The sequence below is a fragment of the Vitis vinifera genome, chromosome 18 (assembly GCF_030704535.1).
Source record: "Vitis vinifera cultivar Pinot Noir 40024 chromosome 18, ASM3070453v1".
Classification (NCBI taxonomy): Eukaryota; Viridiplantae; Streptophyta; class Magnoliopsida; order Vitales; family Vitaceae; genus Vitis; species Vitis vinifera.
The window spans coordinates 12,421,623-12,443,846 of NC_081822.1; the positions used below are offsets into that span (position 1 = coordinate 12,421,623).

The following is a 22,224-nucleotide window of genomic DNA, read 5'->3' on the forward strand; positions in this document are numbered from 1 at the left end:
TAAATCTGTGAATTGGTGACAACAACCCACCCCCACCCACCTCTACTATGTAGATAGTAGAATAAAAACTTAAGATTTCATGGCTCCCACCTGTCTCCTCAATGGAGATGTTAAAAATTTGAAGACTCTAAATAAGAGTTTAACACTTTTGAGGTTTTGACTAAATACATCTAATACCTTTGAAATTTTATGAAATATCTTCTTTATTTTGAATAAGAGGGAAGACAAGTCAAAATTAAAAATAAGAATGATGTAGAAAATATTTAATGAAATTTCAAATCAATGAAAATCAGGTGTATTTAACCAAAATATCAAAGAAACTGAATTGAATTAACCCTTTAACATATAATAATTCTCTCCCTCCCATGGTGGTATTATTCGTAGTTAGGTCCAATCTTACTTTAAAAAGAGTACACAATTAAAAAGAGTTTCTACACATGTAGTGTAAATTTTTTTTCTCATATTTGATGTAATATATTACAATTATTTATCATGCAAACAACGATGTCTTCATTATGTCCTATTGGAAGGACACCAACGTACAATGTTTCATAAAATTATAAGATCAAATAAACAAATATCCCTGATAGACATTGACTTTAAAATATATTTACATGGTTAAAAACAAATTCACACATATATAATAAAACTTTAATAATTACCCAATATAAATATCACATAATTTATATATGAAATTTTTTTATACCATTGATTTTAAATTTTATGAAACAAAGTTTGATTGACTTGAAGTTATGCACAAAGTAGCCATAAATAAATTTAATTTGCATTAAGGGCTAAACCATCTCTTTAGTATGACAATGAGCACTTGAAAGAGTAAGATCTCTATCATAACATAAAACAAGTTCCCAGTGCACACTACTATTAATCATCTTAAACCCCTGTACGTTATTCCTAGTTAAGTTCTTTACGTACATCCAATGCTGCCATCATGCAAGCCAACATGCATGGCCTTCAATTTGAATTTCAAAAAGTTTAAGCAATCAACACAGAAAATTAAAACTAATCATGAAAAGGTAATAGAAATGCAAATTTGAAACTTGTATCCTTCTCATTGGCATTCCCTTTTATCAAAATGTTAGACGTTTTCATTGCAATAAAACCACGCATGGGGACACATGGTTCTCCATTTTGTTCTTTAGTTAATCATTCGGAATGATTATGATTTGCTTTGGGAGTGCATTGAAATGATAATGTTTTTTTTTTTTGTCCTTTTTTCTTTCCATATAGCAAGAATTCCATCATGGTTTTGATATTTGAAGAAAGGGTGGCATCCAATCCAAATATCTTTTTCCATTTGCAAAAGATCTGATACTGGGCCATCAATAATCCAATATCTGCATTTCCAATTGGTTCCCAGGTCCATGTGTTTGTTCCTGAGAAGTGGCTGAGAGAAAATATTATGAACACTTCTTATTTTACTTGCACGTTGCCGACCAAACTACTGGCAATGATACCAAGGCCACCGGCCTCCGGGTGTGTTGATCAGGTTTTGAGTAATTAGGAATCATGGGACGGTGAAGACGGTTGCTCTCTGAAAATCACATTTAGATAGCCTGCTTTTTCAACCAAAGGCCCATTTGATTAACACATGAGGCCAGAATCTGTCATTTGTACCGAACCTTTTGACATTTTGATCAACTTGTCACCTTCTCAGGGATCTCTCTTTTCTCTGGACCAACTTTCTTATGTGATTATGTATAATTGGTCGGACATCAAAGTGTCTAATTTATTATCAGATTTTTTGGAATCTAATTCCATCAAAAAAGCCAGCTGTCCAGACAAACATTGGAAAGCCAAGAATCTTCAACAAATACTTCAGTACACGTTTTGTTTGGTGGAAATCTACGATGCTACACCAAAGAAGCCAAGATGCTTTGACCTTAATCAGGACAACAAATCCCAACCTCCTTAAAGACATGAAATTAATCAAGCTTGGTTTGTCTGGTTGGAAATTATTGGTATTTAAAACTCAGTCTGTTGAACACTTTTTTCTCCACTTTTGATTTGTGTGTGCTGATGGGAATGTCAGATTTTAAAGTTTTAACGTAGTATATTTCTCATAGTTTCAGTCAAAGTTCTGAATGGTGTCGTATATGTTAAGCATGTGTTCTGAATTTCATTACCTCATTTGAATTAGGAACCCAAAGTGAGACTGTGGGTGAGTCTAGTCCAAGAGTAAAAATTAACTTAAAAAAACGTTTGCCTAACACGCAAGGTTGGGTCCGGCGGGGCATATAACCTCAACTTTCCAAGCTTTGGTACCCCCTAACATTTAGTATGGTACTACAGTAGATTTTATTCTATTCCACCTCCCCCCACATTGTAAACGGTACAAAGAAGCTGCCCCAAGTAGTTATATCTTTTTCCCTATCAACCCCCACCTTCCTTCTCCATTCCTCTCATAAAAAGTCATAATTTGGTGATCTTATAAGTCGGAAAGCCCAATGCATTTCTCCATTCCTCTTCCTTCACTGCAATCACCTCTTCAATGCACCAACCCTTCTTCCATCCAAGCAAGATTTAACATTCACCTTCAACAGAATCTATATCAGATAGATAGCTAGCTAGACGGTATATCCATCATATTTGCAAGCATCTCTTCAAATGAATCCCATCTTCTCCTGTTTCTTCTCTCGGTGCTCGGCTCTCGTCTTGACTCTACTCTTGAGAGGTAAAAATGCGAAAAGATTTTGACTTTACAATCTTGGTTTGTATGACACCATTTTGATGTAGTGAAGCTTTTACTGTTGAACAGGTGTTTCGGGGACCACGTTTGCGATCACAAATAGATGTGATTTCACGGTATGGCCTGGAATACTATCCAATGCGGGAAGCTCCAGATTGGAAACTACCGGATTCGAACTCTCTTCCGGCGGGTCTCGTTCCCTTGAAGTTCCAGTAGGCTGGTCAGGGAGGTTCTGGGGCAGAAGCGGTTGCACATTCGACGCCACCGGCCACGGGAACTGCACAACCGGGGACTGCGGCTCAGGGCAGGTGGAGTGCAACGGTGCTGGCGCAATCCCTCCGGCGACTCTAGCCGAGTTCACAATCGGCTCCGGGAGCCAGCAAGACTTCTACGACGTCAGCTTGGTAGATGGCTACAACCTACCCATGATCGTGGAAGCGAGTGGTGGCACCGGCTCATGCGCGTCGACGGGCTGCGTCAACGACTTGAACCAGCAGTGTCCGGCGGAGCTGAAGGCCAACGAGGGCCAGGCGTGTAATAGTGCATGTGGGGCATTTGCGAAACCGGAGTACTGTTGTAGCGGTGCGTATGGATCACCGACGACTTGTAAGCCGTCGGTGTACTCAGAGATATTCAAAACGGCATGCCCCAAGTCGTATAGCTACGCTTACGACGACGCTACGAGTACATTTACGTGTAGCGGAGCAAATTATATGATTACATTCTGCCCTTCATTGACAAGGTAAGGATTCTAATCTTTCCCTTACTGTGTGCCTTTCCAGCTTATTCATTATCAGCATCTTTCCACATTTAGAATCCGAATCCTACGTGTAAATTGCAAAATTCTATGCTTCCTGCTGTGCCTCTTAAAAGACTCCACTTGTTTGTTTAAACCCACCAATCAACACATTTTTAGGAAATAAATTATTAATTGGCCCTTTCTTTGCCAAACAAGGGTTTGACTAAGATAGCTAAATCACCGACTCAACCGTAGGTTTTGGAAAGTAAATTGACAAAAAATGTACTTGAAGGAGAATATTCATGTACTTAGTACCAAAATTCTAATCATTATTAGAGAAGATAATGATAGGTTTTGTATTAGATTGGTACAACTAATTAAACTCAAACATGATGTATAAATTATCTTTTAGAAGGATACTCTGATAGATAAATTGGACCAACTTTATCTATATTATATTTGAGATAAAAATATAAATCTAGGAAAAATAAAATAAAATGTGAGGGTGCATCTTAGGTATGCATTCCCTCATCTCAAATAAATAAAAGGCCTTTCATGTGATGTCAGTAATTAAAGTGACTTAATGTCAGGCTTGTGTAAGGCACACGAAGACAGGGTTTGATAGATCCTGTGCCATTCTAATTACTGGCTTTGGAAATCCATCCATGTTTCTTCATCAAAACACAAGCTCTTGTGGGCGCCATGACTACAACCTTGCAACAGATGATTTGCTTGCCTAATCAAACTCCAAAGGACTGTTATTCAATTTTTTATTTTTTTTATATTAATTTCTTGAATTTCAAATGCACGAGTAATTTGATCTCTTGAGAAAATGGTTTAGAATGATATCAATATTCGGACAGATGCTTTCACTAAATAATAAGTCTACGATGCTAACATTTGAATCCTTTTTCAACTCTCGTGTGTACAGTCAAAAGTCTTCAAGGGATTCATCCCCGGTGACCACAGGAACTCCGGCTGCTGGGTCATCAGCGGAGGACCCGACGGTGCTCAATGCTCCATGGTTATCAAACTTCATCACCGGGGACTCCTCCAGGACCCTTTCTTCTTTTGCACTGCATTCTACATTGATTGCTTCTGCAACTTCCTCTCTCCTTCTCTTTTTTCTTTCTTTATAGTTTCTCTGTCCATTCATATCCAGCTTTAGCCTTTAGCATTGGTGGGTTGGGATCTGCAACATCATTTTAGACCCCAATTTTCCATGTGCCACATGTATAGACGATTGAATAATTTTCATTCAGAAAACACTGAAATATATATATATATATATATATATATATGTTAATGTTCGTTGTTTTTTCTCTTTAGTTTAGTGTGAAGCCAAGAATCAAAAGGGTAAAGCTTATATGATATTAAATTTAGAGGAAAGAGAGAAAGTGTTTGCTTTACTGTGAATCCGAGTATAATGATCAATGGCTGCATGAAGAAAACCTACTTTGCTGGAATTGCAAGGCTGGTAGTGCTGTGATTTTTTTGGCTTCATAATGAATCAAGCCCCATACTCCATCATGTCTTCCCCTTTTTTTTCTTTATATTAAATTTCTCCATTAATTTCTAGGCGTCTGGTTTCTTTTTCCTCAAGAATACACATACAACAATCGACACCGACCTTCATCGTCCTCATTTTTAAAATCCCAATAACTACCAACCTGCCTTAAGCTTTGCGCTGACTTCGATCCACCACCCGCCGGCCTCTAATCATTTTGGCTTGCCATGTGATGATGCCAATAAAATGGGTTAAGGGAATCTGTAATGAAAAAGTTAAATCCAAATATTTTAAATTTTTTAACATATAACTTATTCAACTACCCATTTTTCTAAAAACTTAAACCCATAAAATTTGAGTTTAATATGGATATCATGCTCTTAAACACACGTGAAGACAACTTAAAGAGAAGAGGAAAGAAAAGAGACAAATAAATGCAATTAACCCTTTTGGACCACAAACATGTAAATGATAATCTTACATTCAACCAATGTTTGATATCATGTTGAATTATCAATGTTCTTAAAAACTTAATCCTAGGAAGGATTTCGATGTGCATATCATATTCTTAACAATTGATAATTTTATACACAAATATATGAAAATATCTAACAAACATGAGAAGATGGGAGAGCAGACGGGGGAGAAACTTGCGGTTCTCCGTAAATGGTAGTTGCGTGCATATAAAACTTGAATGCTGCCCATATTCACTTTGATTGAAATGCATGGTGGACAATCTCCCTCAAAGTCTAAAGCCTATAGTTGAATTAATTCTAAGTTCGTTGCGAGGTGGGTGCAATATGCGTATTGTCTTTTGTGCTACCGGAACCTCATCCTCCAATGGCTTGCGTTTCCTTCATTTTCACATATTAGATTTTTCATTTTTAAAGTAAATTAGTTGAATTTATAAATCATGGTAGGCAGTTGAACTAAACAAAGACAACAGTAGTAGATCCATTCCCTAAGATTTAGGTAAGACAACGACAACTTGAATTTTTAGTCACTAACCATAATCACATCACACTAATATGTAAAACATTTTTAATTTTTATGAATATGGTTTTACATGTTATGGTTTCCTAATGCAGATTTGTATCGGTTCATAGAATTAGCACGTAGAAATGGAAGACAGGAAAATTAAATACTTTCATGTCAGTGCTCTGTTTGGGCGTGAGGAAAACCAAGGAAAAGGAACAAAGGGAAAATGAGGAATCTGAACTAAAGCAACGGCAATGGCTTAGATAAACTATAGGTAAAATTTTAAAAAGCAAGAAGAGATACTCTTTGTTAACAATGGTGAAATAATTAAGAGTGGCATTATCTGCAGAGAATCATATCAGCTTCTTTTGGGAGTAGGCAGCTTGGAAATGGGTCTTTGTTTATTCATGGCCGGCTGCATTTAAATATGCTTGAATGTGTGGGTTTAGTGCCCGAATAAAAGCTAACGAATCTTCGATTTTGTCCAAAGTTCCAATGCGCTCTATTAGCGTTTATAATATAAGCAAGACTAGGGTCTAGTAATGATGGTGTTTAAAGTATTTAGAAAGCATCTTCAAGATTATATGATTAACTCGTATCTTCGAGATGAAGTAGACAATGTACCTCAAATTGTTGAAAAATCAATTCCTAGATTCCTCCAATTAATTGAAGATTTAAATTAAATTTTGATGGTTCCAATGATAAAGAATAAAAGCATATAAGATGGGTTATTAGAGACTTTAGTGGAACAATAAAAATGACAAAAAGTATACATATTGATGATGATACTTCAATATATAACTTCAAAAAAGAAATGTTGTGTTAACTATCAAGAACAATAAGTTCTTAAGCCTAAAGATTGAAGGTGACTTAGGTAGCGTTTGTTTTTTTAGCTTTTTACTAAAAGTAATTTGTTTTCAGAATTTAGGTTATTTGTTTTTCTATCTTTTCATAACTTATTATAAATTTTTTACTAAATAGAAAAATCTAAAACATGTAGCTTTTTCTAAATAGAAAAAATAACATATTGCTTTTTTTTGCTTTTTAATACTTAATAGAAATAAAATAATACAAAAACAAACAACCTAATATTTAACATTATTAAGCATTAAGGTTCTATTTAGAATTAAGTAAAAAAACAAACACCACCTTAGAAATAATAAAAAAAAGTAATATTCCTAATTTTATTATATTATTAATTATGAATATTTAGAAGTTATTTCAGGATCTAAATATTTATGATTATGGTCATATTTATAGGAGAGTAAATAGAATGACAGAGTGTTTAGTTAAGAAATATATTTATAATATAAAGTTGATCATTTGGTGGTTAAATTTTTCTAAAAATATTATGAAGTTTGGATTTGAAGATTATTATAACTCATTTGTCAATCCAATTTATAGATATTCTGCATCGTAGTCTCTTTTCATTGAAAAAAAAAGAAAAAGAAAAAAGGTATTAATATGGGTGCCATCCATGGTGTTTAAAATGTTAATGGGCCTGTGTAACGATGGTGTTGAAATGTGGCCTGCATTCAGGCCCAAATGTTAACGGGCCTGAGTAATGATGGTGTTCAAGCGTAAGACCCATCACAACAAATGCACTTACTTTCCAATTCTCATTTAACACATTAGATGTGTGTTCACCCTAGCCCTATGACCAAGTCAAGTCATACTATTTGTGTAGCATCATGAAAAAATAATTTTAGCTTGGAAGGAACTGACAACTATAAACTTTTGTGCAAGCCCAACTCTATACACTAATTCATCTATAATCCAAACCCTAGATGCATTAGTAGACTATTGATCATGTACTAAAATAAATAAATTGGTCCATATTTTGCAATGATTCTCATCATCTACCAACGCATTATCAAGATAAATGTCTATAGAGTATTTGTTTTAGGCGCACAATCCCAATAAAAGTTGTAGGCAAAGATAAAAATGATGCCAAAATGATGTTTGAAACTTGTAGATGAAGATAAACGAGTTAATGAGAATCCTATAAAACCATCGATTCAACCTCAGTTGAGAAGATCCACTGGGACAAGAATCATGAGATACTTAGGTGGTGTTTGTTTTTTTGGTTTTTTGCTGAAAACTATTTAGTTTTAGAATTTAAGTTGTTTGTTTTTTTACTTTTTTATGACTTATTATAAACTTTTTACTAAATAGAAAAAGCCAAAATATGTGGCTTTTTCTAAATAGAAAAAATAACACAATGGTTTTTTTTTACTTTTTAATACTTAATAGAAATAAAATACTACAAAAACAAACAACCTAATATTTAATACTATTAAGTATTAAGGTTCTATTTAGAATTAAGTAAAAAAAACAAACACCACCTTAGTATGTGATTATTAATAAGGGACAAGAAACAAAGACTTACTAGAAGGTCTTGTTGATTAAATGCAATTGAAATGGAGAGAGAGATTTATGTGGTGTTTGTTTTTTTTGTTTTTTTGCTTAAAACAATTTGTTTTCAGAATTTACGTTATTTGTTTTTCTATTTTTTCATGATTTATTATAAATTTTTTACTAAATAGAAAAAACCAAAATATGTAGCTTTTTCTAAATGGGAAAAATAACATATTGGTTTTTCTTTACTTTTTAATACTTAATAGAAATAAAATATTATAAAAACAAACAACATAATATTTAATACTATTAAGCATTAACGTTCTATTTAGAATTAAGTAAAAAAATAAACACCACCTAAATGTCATTTAAGAAGAGATGAAGTCCTTAAATGAGAATCTCATTTTATAACTTAGATGATATTTGTTTGTTTGTTTTTTTCTTTTAATTTTAAATGGAACTTAAAACTAACTAGAGCTTAACAGTGTTAAGTATTATGTTATTTTTTTAATATTTTATTTTTATTAAGTATTAAGAAATAAAAAAGCAATTATGTTTACTTTAGTTATGGTGATTTATTTTTAGCATTTAGAGAAATCCAAATATTTTAATTTATTCTATTTGGTAAAAGAAAATTTAAAAAAGTAATAAATAAATAAATTAAAAAATAAATTATTTGAAATTTGAAAACAAGTTACTATTAGTAAAAAGCTAAAAACAAACAAAGAAATAACACTTTAGTAAAATTACTTAAAAGGTAAGGGATATTGGAAAAACAAAGGGTATTTGTATTGAAGATATAAAGAAAGTAGCTCACAATATCCATGGAACAAATCAAGATTGGTTGTGAAGGGATTATCATATAAAGAGTATCGACTGTGAAAAAACATTTTCATCTATTGTGAAGATGACTTCATCATAATTGTTCTAGGATTAACTGTCAATTTGGATATGGAAGTTAAACAACTTGATGTAAAGACTGAATGTCTCTGTAGTAACCTAGATGAGGAAAGCTACATGGAGCAACCTAAAGGCTATAAAGCTAAATAAAAGAAAATCTTGTTTGAAAGCTGAGAAAGAGCCTACATGGGCTCAAGAAAGCATGTGGGGAATGGTACAAAAAAAAAATTCAACTCCTTTTATGGAAGCTAATGGTACAATAAGACTACTCTCGACTAGTGTGTTTGAAAAGAATTTTTTTTTAGTAATGATTTTTGTTAATCTCTTTGTCACACCCCAAAACCCACTCCAAGGGCATTACGGTCATTTCACACCTCAAACTCAAAGGCTCAAAGTGAAAACAATATAAACATTCGTATTATAACCGAAAATTTACCAATTACAAAATTCCTATTTAGAGTAGTATGACAAAATTCTAAAATCTCCAAGTATCAACTTAAAAAAAAAAAAAAAACTAATACATCAACCAAAGTATTATTGTCCAAATAACTCCAAATTCAAAATAATTCAAACGAGAATTAACTTTTAACATCTAAACAATGTCCAAAATAAAGAGAGTTTAAACAAATGTCATAATAAAGCCAAATTTCTCTCTTAACGATCACTCCTTACCCGAACTGAGGTTATCTGAAAAATTATCAACAAAGAGGAATGAACTCAAAACCCAATAAGGAACATTAATACAGTTTCATGGATCAAACATTTTCAATCATGCTTACAAATAAAAGGTATAGCATATACTTATTTTCATAAAAACTTAAGTACAAAATGCTAATACAATCAAACTTTTCAAGAAAACTTTTTCATATCCATTCCAAAACAATTTCTCATCAAAACCAAATCAAATACATTCAAAATATCTTTACTCTGATTATTAAATAACAAATGGTGTCCACTTAGGTGGAACTTCACAAATGAGTGACTAGTTTCAAATTTGTTCTAGTTAAGGTGAACAAAACCAAATGTCAACAATTATAACCCATTGACTTAGGATGATAAGGTCTGTTAGAAAAATTAGGTTAATCCAACCTATGGTAATCACCCTAGAGGGGGGGTGAATAGGATGATGGTCTCTTTTTACAAATTTAAACTATGTGAATGTAAGAGACAATTATATGCAAGTATATAATAAACAATATAAAAACAATTGCATATAAATAAAAAGATTAAGGAAGAGAAAATGCAAACACAATATTTTATAGTGGTTCGGCACAATCCAACCTACATCCACTCTCCTCTAGCTTCAATCCCAAGTTTGAGGTTCCACTAATTCAAGACTTCCAAACCAAGTCTTCAAGCAATACAATTGGATTATGGTTCCAATTCACCCTCTTGGACTTTTGGCTACAAGCACCCTTTACACTTCTCAAGAGATATCCCACTCTTGAACAACCCCTCAAGTGATACCCCACACTTGAGAAACTTCCTCTCAAATATTTACAAATAAATGGTCTCACCAAATTCTAATACAGAAACTTTAAATTCAAATGATACAAGAAAACTAAGATTGAAATGTGCACTAAGGATATGCAAGTTTTAGACCAATGGTGCACTAAAAAACATTCTTCCAAGGCTCAAATATATTCAAGAAAGGTTTGGGAAGCTTAAGTTTATGAAACAATGAAGAGTGAAGTCTTTTTATAGAAGAAAAAAGTCAAACTAATCGTTAGGGGTTCTACCGGTCGAGCTGGAGGTCGACCGATTGACTAGCCGTTAGCATTTAATGCTTGGCAGGTGACTATTGGACCTCGATCGGACCTCAACCGGTTAAGGTTCAACCTTGACAGGTTGAATGACCATTCTGAAAGAAAGAGAAAGTTTTTTGCACCCTCGACCGATTGAGTTGGGGGTTGACTCGGACCTCAACCGGTTGAGCTGGGGGTCGACCCCGACCTAGACTGGTTGAGCTGGCGGTCGACCGGTTCCTCATCCGGTTCAACCAGTTGAGCCGTTTTTGGCTCAACAACCAACTTTTTCAACTTAAAACCTTTTAAAACAAGTTTAAAAAACATTTAACACAAGGTTTTAGTTGAAAACATGAAATCATCCAATTTGAAAATATTTAAAACAAATAACTCTTAAATGATTTTGGTGCATAAGTAAATAATGTAATGCATGAAAATCCTAGTGCACCAACAACCTTACAAAAAGATCTTATGAAGCTTGGGTTTTGAAAAACACTTCACTTTGAGGTGGTCTTCTTCTTCATGATTTCTCCTTGGCTTGATTTATCTTTATGATTGCCACTTTGGAAATCATCTTGCCTAATCACACTTGAAATATAATCATTAATTCTAAATCTTATTTTGTTATCATCAAAATCAAGATTAACCAAACATTGGTTTCACAAGGTCAACTATTATAACACATTAACAAGGGTCATATAATATAAACTATTATAACCCGTTGACTAGGGCCGAAAATGTCAACAATTATAACCCGTTGACTAGGGTCATATAATCCAAAGTCAAACACTTTATTTCATTAATTCAAACTTACAAAACAAAATATCATATCTCCTCAATTTTTCATTTTTCATAGACAAAGAAAATTCTCAAATATACTTTCCATACAAAACACTATTTGATCCATGCGAAAAGATAAAAATAATATTTTTACACATTTTAAAATACAATATAAAAAGCAAATTATTTTCTTTTATAAAAATCTGCATTAATTTTCCTTACCTTAAAAGAAGCGCTCAAAAACTTGAAATGTTTAACTCTGAAGAATTTCCTCATCGCCTAACATAATATCATACACAATATTGATTATTAATTATTTATCTAAATATATAAATTTGAAAATCCAAAAAATATTTTACTTAGTATTAAGGATTTTAATTAATTTCTCATGCTAATATTATTACTATCCAATATTATTTTTCAACTTACTAAACAATAAAAAATTAATTTAGTAAGTTTACAAATTATTGTAAAATTCATTTTCTTTCCTAATCTTACCCTTACTATTTATTTCTTTATATATTTAAATTAAATTAAAACATATACAGGAAACTATTATTATTATTATTATTATTATTATTATTTTCATAATCCAACTGTCACTTAACCACAATTCCACCCTGACACCTCATTATATATATATCTACAACACCATCACTTCAAGCCACCAACTACACCCATTATTATTATTATAATAATAAATCTTTTTTTTTTCTTCTTTTGTTTTTTCCTTTCTGGACATCCACACGCATCCTTGTTTTTTTTTTTTAAACCCTCTGCTACACGACACACATCTACATTATTATTATTATTATTTTCTTTTCACCATTCCAGAAAATCACTCTACTTTTATTTTATTTTATTTTATTTCTAGATCTATTCATTTGAGTAATTAAAAGTTATCGATCTTGTAAGGATTTTTAGGTTAATCCAACCAATGATAATCACCTTAGAAAAGGGGTGAATAGGGTGATGGTCTCTTTTCGCAAATTTAAACAAGTGAATGCAAGAGACAATTACATGCAAGTATATAATAATCAATATATAGACAATTGCATATAAATTAAAGAGTAGGTAAGAGATAATGCAAACACAAGAGTTTATAGTGGTTCGGCGCAACCTGGCCTACATCCACTCTCCTCTAGCTTCAATCCCGAACTTGAGGTTCCACTAATCCAAAGCTTCCAAACCAAGCCTTCAATCAATACAATTGGATTATGGTTCCAATTCACCCTCTTGGACTTTTGGCTCCAAGCACCCTCTACACTTCTCAAGAGATATCCCTCTTTTGAACAACTTTCTCTCAAGGATTTACAAATAAAAGATATCACAAAAATCCTAGCACAAGAACTTTAAGCTCAAATGATACAAGAAAAACTAGGATTGAATAGTGCACTAAAGATATGCAAGTTTTGAAATAATGGTGCACTCAAAAATACTCTTCCAAGGCTCAAATATGATCAAGAAAGATTTAGGAAGGTTAAGTTTCTTAAACAATGAAGATTAGAGCCTTTTTATAGAAGAAAAAAGTCAAACTAACCGTTTGGGGATTCGACCGATCGAGCTAAGGGTCAACCAGTTGACTAGCCGTTAGCATTTAATGCTTGGCAGGTGACCGTTAACCTCAATCGGACCTCAATCGGACCTCGACCAGACCTCGACCGGGAAGAGAAGGCCACTGGGAGAGAGAGAAACTTTTTGGCCTCCCTTAACCGGTCCTCGACCAAACGAGCACAACCGGTCGACCGGTTCCTCAACCGGTTAAGCCATTTTTTAGCTCAACACCCAACCTTTTCCAACTTAAAACCTTTTAACACAAGTTTGAAAAACATTTAACACAAGGTTTTAGTTGAAAACATGAAATCATCCAATTCTAAAGATATTTAAAACAACATTACTCTTGGATGATTTTGGTGCATAAATAAAAAATAAAATGCATGAAAGTCCTAGTGCACTAACAACCTTACAAAGAGATCTTATGAAGTTTGAATCTTGAAAAACTCTTCTCTTTGAGGTGGTCTTCTTCTTCATGATTTCTCCTTGGCATGATTTGTCTTTGTGATTGCCACTTTGGAAATCGTCTTGCCTAATCACACTTGAAATATGATCATTAGTTCTAAACCTTATTTTGTTATCATCAAAATCAAGATTAACCAAACCTTGGTTTCACAGATCTTCTTTAATAAATCAAACTATATTCATAAATTTTTAATCTTTTTAACCCATAAATTTATTAAAAGAACTCTAATCAAAATTGAGATATTCCAAAGAATAACTAAAGTGTTCAAAACTAATTAATGAATATAAAATATTAATTTAAGGATTAAAAAAAATCTTACCTGAAAAATTGATTTTCAAACCCTAAACCTCCAAATCTTCAGCCATATGATCTCTTTCTGATCTCTTTGTAAAAAAAGATTTTGTGAATAGACAAGGTATGAAAAATCTAATTTATATCTAGGGGTTTTAAATACGAAAAGATATTTTTACCCTTATTAAATTACTTTAATTAATTAATAATTTTTAAATTATAATTTTACCCCTAAATTGGGTTTGGGACATTACACTCTTACTTTATGTGGATGATCTGCTAACTGGTAATCAAAATGCTGCTAAAGTTAGAAAAAAGAACACGGTAAATTTTTTTCCACAAAGTATGAAAAACTTTGGTTCTGGTGGGAAAGGTACATGGAAAAAGTTATGAAAGGCTTCAACATAAGCAAGTAAAACCAGTTGTATATCTACTTGCAGATCATTTAAACTTGTTCCAAGCAATGCCCTCCAAATGACAAAGAGAATGAAGAAATGAATAATATGCCTTATGAATACATAATTGGTAGCTTGATGTATGTTATGGTATGTATAAGAGCTCCCAATCGTGTAGATATTGTCCGCTTTGAGCCCAAGGGGGTTCTCACTTCTTTAAAACGCGTCTACAGGGTTACGAGGAGTACGAGAAGTCCATACTTATATAGTGTCAAGAACTTTCCCAACACAACGTCTTCGTTGTGTCCCACGGGATTGTGGGGCCAAATAGACAAACACCCTTACGGGGCCAAACAAACCCCACATTGAGGTCGGGGATCGGCTCTGATACCATTTGTAATGACCCGCTCCCAACCATGTAGATATTGTCCATTTTGGGCCCAATAAGCTCTCACGACTTTAAAACGCGTCTACAGGGTTACGAGGAGTTCATACTTATATAGCGTCAGGAACTTTCCCCCCTATCTGATGTGGGATGTCACAGTTAGTATTCATAGGTAGTGGTTATCTCTAATTTAGACAAAGAACATTAGGCAACAATGGAATAGATTCTCATGTATCAAGAGCTACTTCTGAAGTATGTTTATGTTTTAGAAATGGAAAACATGCATTAGATGGTTTTATAGATACAATGAGGTTAGTCATGTTGATTCTAGAAAGTCCATATTGGAGTACTTGATTACATTAAGGAAGGATAGTTTCATGGCATTCTCAACTACCATATATATTGCTTAATCTATTAATGAGGCCTAGAGTATATTGCTATTATTAGAGTTTGTATCCCATTAATTTTATTTGCTATTTTAGGCATCAGGATTATTATGGACTTTCAACCCCGATAGTCTCAATTTCAACTATCTGTATAGAAGTTCATGCATAAGCCCTGCAACTTCCTAGACCTAGCTAAGCTCTATATACAAATGAATAGGATTTAGAAGCTCTATATACTCAGGCCCTTGTGCAAAGAGTATTCGTTTTTGGAAGTAAGGAATACTAAACGAATTTCCATTTTTTGTCTGATGGGTTTTTGATCGTGTCTTAAATTAGTTGGCCTTTTTCCAACTAAAGAGGTTTGAGTCCAATTTCCAACAAAAGAGGCTTGAGTCCAATTTCCTTCTTCATTTGCACCAGAAAGTGTAATATCATTTGAAGCTATTTCTTTAGGCATTTAAGAGTGGAATGAAATGAGAAAATTGAGGAACAAGACTATTTTGCATAGAAAGAAAAACAAAGACAGCAGCCACTTGTCTGCACCTTCCGTTGAACTAAATGCTAGAGGCAAAATTCTTGTCAACTAATGTTTACATTGATCCTATAATTTAGCATCCTCACCGGACCCCACAAAACACAAAACCTAAATGCAACATTTATGTCTCAGATTCTCTCATTCGACTCGATTACAGAAATCCCTCTCACAAGAGGTGGAAGTGCCATCCATCATTCAAGCTATCTACAACTCATCCTTGAGTGTGTCTGCATCAGCAGCAGCATCATCACCCTTGGAAGTGGAAGCTTCTTTCGATTCTGCCTCAGCCTCAGCCTCAGCCTCAGCCTCCTCTGCTTCATCTTCCTCTTCCACTGCTGCATCAGGGCTGATGTTTAGGCTTGACTTCACTGAATCATAGATATTAGAGGCAAAATGCTTGGGGTCACTGAGCAGGAAACCACTCTCCATGAGTGCTGTTTGGTACATGAGCTGTGCTGTTTTCTTTACGCCCTCATCCTGAAGGGAAGGCAAGTAAATCGTTGTGAGTAGCAGACTAAAGATATATTGCATGTTTAATTAGTTTTTTTAAGTAATGCATATAGGACTCTGCTATACACCATAGCATGCAGAAGAACAATGATGCAAGTCATCATTTACAAAGCCTAAGAACAGTCACAATTAAATTCTTTTTCCAATATCCTAACATTAGAAAAATAAGGCGGCACTCGATGAATCCACCACCTTCATAGATCCAAATCCAAAACCTAGTAAAAGACCCAAAATCACCCTGTGCATCTGAAGTTTCTCCCTAGAAAGTATTAAGACAAATTTATTCTACCTTGCTATTGAAAATATCACATTATTAACCATTCTAAGCATCAAGAGGATAAAGAACATAGTTCAGACCAAGGTAAAATATCAGAATTTCATGATACACCAACCAAATAAAGAACATAACTTTCCAGTTATTATAAATAACAACCAAATGTGGACAAAGATCAATTTATTAGAAAGATGCATTAGATTGAAACAGCTTTTTTCATTGACTGTGCATCATGTATTCATAAAGATACATTTTAAGTGTGCCATGCTCCTACATAACCAGGTTATAAGAAATGCATAGACAATTAAGTAAATGACAAAAAAGTCTCTAAAACATACCTCACTGTCCTTTACTACTCTTTCCTGAAGCTCCTTGATGATCGGATGCCTTGGGTTTATCTCAAGCACCCTCTTGCCACGCATATATGCTTGCTTGCTGGCATCTGAAAGAGTCTGTGATTGCATGATTCTCTCCATGTTTGCACTCCATCCATATTTTGATGTAACAACCACACAAGGAGTGTCAGCCAGACGGTTGCTTATTTTCACATCATCAACATTCTCACTGGCAAGAGCACTCTTCCACCATTTAGTCAGATCTTTGAATGACTCTTTAAGATCCTTATCTTTTGAGTCCTTCCCAAGTTTCAGGCCTTCCTTTGACACATTCTGGAATTTTTTGTCTTCATAGTCCATCAGGTATTGCATCAGGTACTCATCCACTGGGTCAGTAAAGAAAATAACCTGCAATAGAATGATTCAGAAAGAAAACAAGTTGTTAAAAACCAAGGATAGTACCTTAGGAAAAGAATAAGACCAGACTAATCAAGGACGGTTGAAAAGCAAGTAGTTATCTTTTCCAATCATACCTCATAATTCTTCTTTGTAAGCCTCTCAAGGAATGGAGACTTCTCCAATTGCTCCTTGCTGTTACCCGTGATGTAGAAGATATCCTTCTGTCCTGGTTTCATTCTTGAGATATATTGATCAAGTGAAGCCAATTTGCCACCTGACTTTGTGCTGTAAAAATAGAGCAAAATACCAAATAAAGCACGTTCAGGGAGATGCAAGTGAATCAAAGAACAGCTAGAAAACTAAAACAGAATATGCTGAATGCAAAAAAAAAAAGTACCTTTCAAATCTGAGAAGCTTGGCCAAGCGGTTTCTGTTGGATGCATCTTCAATAATACCAAGTTTTATGGACTTGCCAAACTCATTCCAGAACTTTGCATACTGACCTTTCTTCTCATCATCATCACTGGACTTTTCAACATCTGCAATATATTGGAACTCAACATCAATAAAGATGGCAAGAGAAATGAGAGAGCAGCAACAGTTACTAGAATCCATTGCAAGATAGGCAGCAATCAATTAAAATTTAAAAGCAAATTGCTTCTGGGAGAAAAATATTTTCTGGAAGTTAGAACAAGATTGTGACATTAACGACACCATACCTTTCTTGTCTTTATCATTAGACTCATCAGGATCCTCATCGGCGATCTTACGAATCATATCAAGGGCCTTGCGGATAAGCTTCTTCTTAATTGTTTTCAAACTGCTGTGTTGTTGAAGCATTTCTCGTGAAACATTAAGAGGTAACGTGTCGGAATCTACAAGACCCTGCTCAAAACGTCACCCATTTAGAATCACTTCTAAACCTAATTCATAAATTCTCCAGTTTACAAGAACCCAATAGGAATTTATAAATTGATTTATAACCTTCAAAAAGTTCAGATACTTGGGCAAAAGCTCATCAAATTCTTCAGAAATGAATACACGTCTAACATACAACTTCAAGTTGGATTTCTTGGTGTTATAGTAACTCTCATATAGATCCTGAGGAGCCTTAGGAGGCACAAACAAAACAGCCTTGAACTCCACATCACCTTCAGCGGTGAAGTGACTCCATGATAGAGGCTTCTCTTCACTAAAATCCTGTTGAACAAGATAAAATATGTTATCCAACTGATGGAAAGAGTGATACTTGGGAAGCCAAAAAAAACAATCAGAGTATTTTGAAATGTAATGAAACCAAGGGAATTGGAATTTGCCTTAGCTAGAGACTGGTAGAATTTTGTGTACTCTTCCTCCGTCACCTCCTTTGGATTCCGTAACCATATAGCCTTCACATCATTCAAAAGCTCCCACTCATAAGTGGTTTCCTTCACTGTTTTTGATTTGGGTTTTTTCTCAGCATCTTCATCTTCCACTTCTTCCTCAGAAGAGCTGCTGTCAGCTGTTGCAGGAATTGAAATAATCAGAAGGAGACCAGGAAAAGGTGATGAGATTATATGCAATTTTGAAAGCATGAGATTTTCATAACATCGCTAAAAAAATTAAAAATTAAAAAAAAAATTGACAATTACATGTTTCTTCTTCATCACTTGACTCATCTTCATCTGCAGGTACCTCTACATCAACCTCTTTGCTTGCCCAGAGGTATATGGGAAAGTTGATGAATTCAGAATATCTTTTCACTAACTCCTACAATTATCAAGGTAGCAAAATTAAAAACCTAAACCAGATATTTACATCACAAGAATGCTCCCATATTCATTGGAAAAATAAAAAGCAAAAATTAACTCTCTGATTATGTCAACAATTCAGAAATGGACTGTTTAGCAGCTTTAGCATCCAGTAAATCTGATACATGTAAAATCAAGAGCTTCTAAGCAACAGAGGCTTAAAAAGCACAACAATTAACAGAACAAATTTAAACAAATTAATAACTGAGCTTGTTACATTCAATTTTTAATAATATGTAATAAAAAAGATTAATCATAATCCAACCATAAATTTTCAAGTTTGCAACATTTAACAAAACAAATCTGAGACAAACACTAAAGGAGAGAAAAGAGTCATATCTCAGACTGATTATCAGTCAATGAAAAAAGCTCATTAACTAGAAGATAAAAATCCTTAAATGCATTAAAAGTTCATAAAATTCTGCACTCTTTAGGCTTTTCTAACAACCATAATGGTACCTAATTACCCACCAGGGCGGAAAGAGGGAAGATAAACTTCAATATTGAATGACCCAAATTAGAAATTAGATCAATTCTAAAATGGCAAGAGCAATTCCATATTCATGTGAGGAGAGCCCACCAACATCAAGAAATGTTGTTAACTCAAGCAGCAGATAATCAATGTAAGGTAAATGATGCATCAGTGTTTTCCATATGCGGATAAGTGCATGATAGTCTCCCTTTCAACATTGCAACAATATGTATCATAAAAAACCAGCGCAGAAAATGTATGCCAAAGCATCGAGGATCAAGCGTGATACAACCAAAATTCATTTACCAATCAAAGACTTAAATATGCATACCTTTAATTTGGCCTCCTCCAAGTATTCCCCAGCTTCTTCTCTGAGATGCAATCTGATCTCAGTTCCACGTCCGAGTGGTTCATTCCATACATCCTCAGAAATTGCAAAAGCTCCATCAGCTTTAGACTCCCATACATACCTGAATGGAAATTTGAATGATCATCAATCCATTTCATAAACCTCTGGTTCACAAAAAAAAAAAATAATAATAAAAATAAAATAAAATAAAATCTTCAAGAGGCTCACTGTTTGTCATCATTGTGTTTGCTAATGACTTCAACATAGTCTGCAACAAGATATACAGAGTAGAACCCAACTCCAAATTGTCCAATGAGATTAAGATCCCCACTGGTTTGCATTTTCTCCACAAAAGCTATATAAAAGAAAATATAAATTAATATTCAATAATTCATTAAACCCCAAACTTCAGAATTCATTTCAGAACAAGATATTAGACATTGCAAAATAAAGATACCTGACGTTCCAGATTTTGCGATTGTTCCTAAGTTCTTGATTAAATCATCCTTTGTCATACCTATACCTCTATCACGAATTGACAGGATTTTCTTTTCCTTGTCTAATTTAATCTGCATTTTATCATATTATAAGAATTCAAACTGTCAGAAAAATTATAAACAAGAAAATACAAAATTTTTACAACAGTAATATTAACTAACCTGGATATCAAGCTTTGCAGTATCACCTTCACCTAAAATCTCCTTATCTGTGAGGGAAAGGAACCTAATCTTATCCAGTGCCTGAAATCAAGCAGAATTACCATTAAGTAACAACTTCAGAAAGAAAGTTCCTAGAAACAAACAAAATAATACTTACATCAGAAGCATTGGAGATCAACTCCCTTAAGAAAATGTCTTTGTTGCTATAAAGAGAGTTGATAATGATATCCATGAGCCGAGACACCTCAGCCTGAAACTCAAACTTCTCCGCATTGGCACGGAGATTTCTTTTGGAGATAGACTCAGCTTCCCTAAATCAAAACAGAAAAGCACTTGAGATATGTAAAACAAAAACAAACGGAAGAAAAAAAATGATTCACTAGAAAAGTAAAAACCTCTTTGCGACATCAGAATCAGTGGATAAACCATTTGGAACAGCTCCAATTTTCTCTTCAACCTTTGGTGGATTCACCAACTCTTCAGAATCAGCTTCTGCATTGGCGTGTATCTTCCGCCCTAAAGAAGCCAAGATCACGACCAGTGAATTCAGAACAAAACAAAAATTATCAAATATCAACATATTAGTAATGTAAATCAACATACCACATACAGGAAACTCAAATCTCGACCTAAATCATATATGAAGGCAACGATGTTTCACGAATAAAGAGAACAAATGCATTAAATAATATTACTAGCATTCGCTTTTCTTTTTGCTCACTGTTTTGGAGAAGTAAAGGCTAACAATTTTCATCGACCTTCATTTCTTGACCCTCATTTTCCGAAGAGAAATACAAGGTAAAATAGATCGGCTAACAGCGCGATGCAAGATCCGAAAGGCAAGATTAAAGATCCACAAACAAGAAAAACACACAACAGTACAACAAGATCCATCACAAACTGCACTCACTAAACCTCCAAATATATGGAAAAAAAAATACCCTCGATCGAACATAAACCTAATTTCATTGTCCGGGAAACCCTAAAATTTGGAGAAGACATTGATAGCGAGTAACATTGCATACCTTGATCTGGAAGAAGGCAGAGAAGGCATAGCAAAAGCAGAGCGGAAGGGATCGTCCACTTCCTCATTGCTCTCTCAACGATTTCTTGTAGCTTCGCTCTGTAAAATGATCGCCTCACCGAAGGATGATGGATTAAGGCTTCAGTACTGCTCTTAATTTATATGACTAGATTATTGTTAAGAAGAAAGAACAGGGTTGCCACGTCGCTGCAGTCCGAGATAACTCCTCCGATTGGCTTAATGTTTCCAGCGTGTATGATCTGACGGCTCCGCTTTCTTTTGGAGACAGGTGGCTTACTTCTATTGGAAAACGTTTTCCTCTTTGACGTGGAGGAACCAGTATTGTCGAGGACCCGAGGAAAGACTCGATGGTCATCCATCAAGTTTCAAATTTTCAATAGTTCAGAAATTTCTAAGAATTTCGATTTTTTTTAATAAAGACGTGTGGTTTAAGTTCAAAAAGTTACCTAATTCATAATTAAATCGGATTTAATTTAACATTCTGGATAATTAAAAAATATTAATGGATTATATGATTTCAATTATACAATTTACTTGTCTGAACTAGAAATTAATTCGGATTTACTCAACAATCTGGATATAGAAAAATATTGATTGATAATTTGATTTCAGTTATTCAATTTACTTTTCATTTCTTATTGGTGTTAATCGATAGTGTGACTGAT

The 22,224-nt window shown here is 34.0% G+C and overlaps 2 protein-coding genes across 2 annotated transcripts; one reads left to right on the forward strand and one right to left on the reverse strand.

Moving 5' to 3' along the window:
• Positions 1–2,311: 2,311 nt before the first annotated feature.
• LOC100242003 (thaumatin-like protein 1) lies at positions 2,312–4,862 on the forward strand. Its single transcript, XM_010666529.3, has 3 exons — positions 2,312–2,692; positions 2,777–3,449; positions 4,378–4,862. Exons 1-3 carry the CDS (start codon positions 2,626–2,628, stop codon positions 4,583–4,585), a joined length of 948 nt encoding a protein of 315 aa, XP_010664831.1. The 5' UTR covers positions 2,312–2,625; the 3' UTR covers positions 4,586–4,862.
• A 10,811-nt stretch (positions 4,863–15,673) lies between these two features.
• Positions 15,674–21,919, reverse strand: LOC100267648 (endoplasmin homolog). The gene is made up of 15 exons (XM_002273749.5): positions 21,540–21,919; positions 20,910–21,030; positions 20,672–20,825; positions 20,515–20,595; positions 20,313–20,424; positions 20,084–20,210; positions 19,838–19,976; positions 18,876–18,993; positions 18,561–18,745; positions 18,229–18,444; positions 17,964–18,129; positions 17,642–17,783; positions 17,379–17,529; positions 16,849–17,253; positions 15,674–16,203 (listed from the first exon to the last, which is right to left on the reverse strand). Exons 1-15 carry the CDS (start codon positions 21,604–21,606, stop codon positions 15,931–15,933), a joined length of 2,457 nt encoding a protein of 818 aa, XP_002273785.1. The 5' UTR covers positions 21,607–21,919; the 3' UTR covers positions 15,674–15,930.
• Positions 21,920–22,224: the final 305 nt, after the last annotated feature.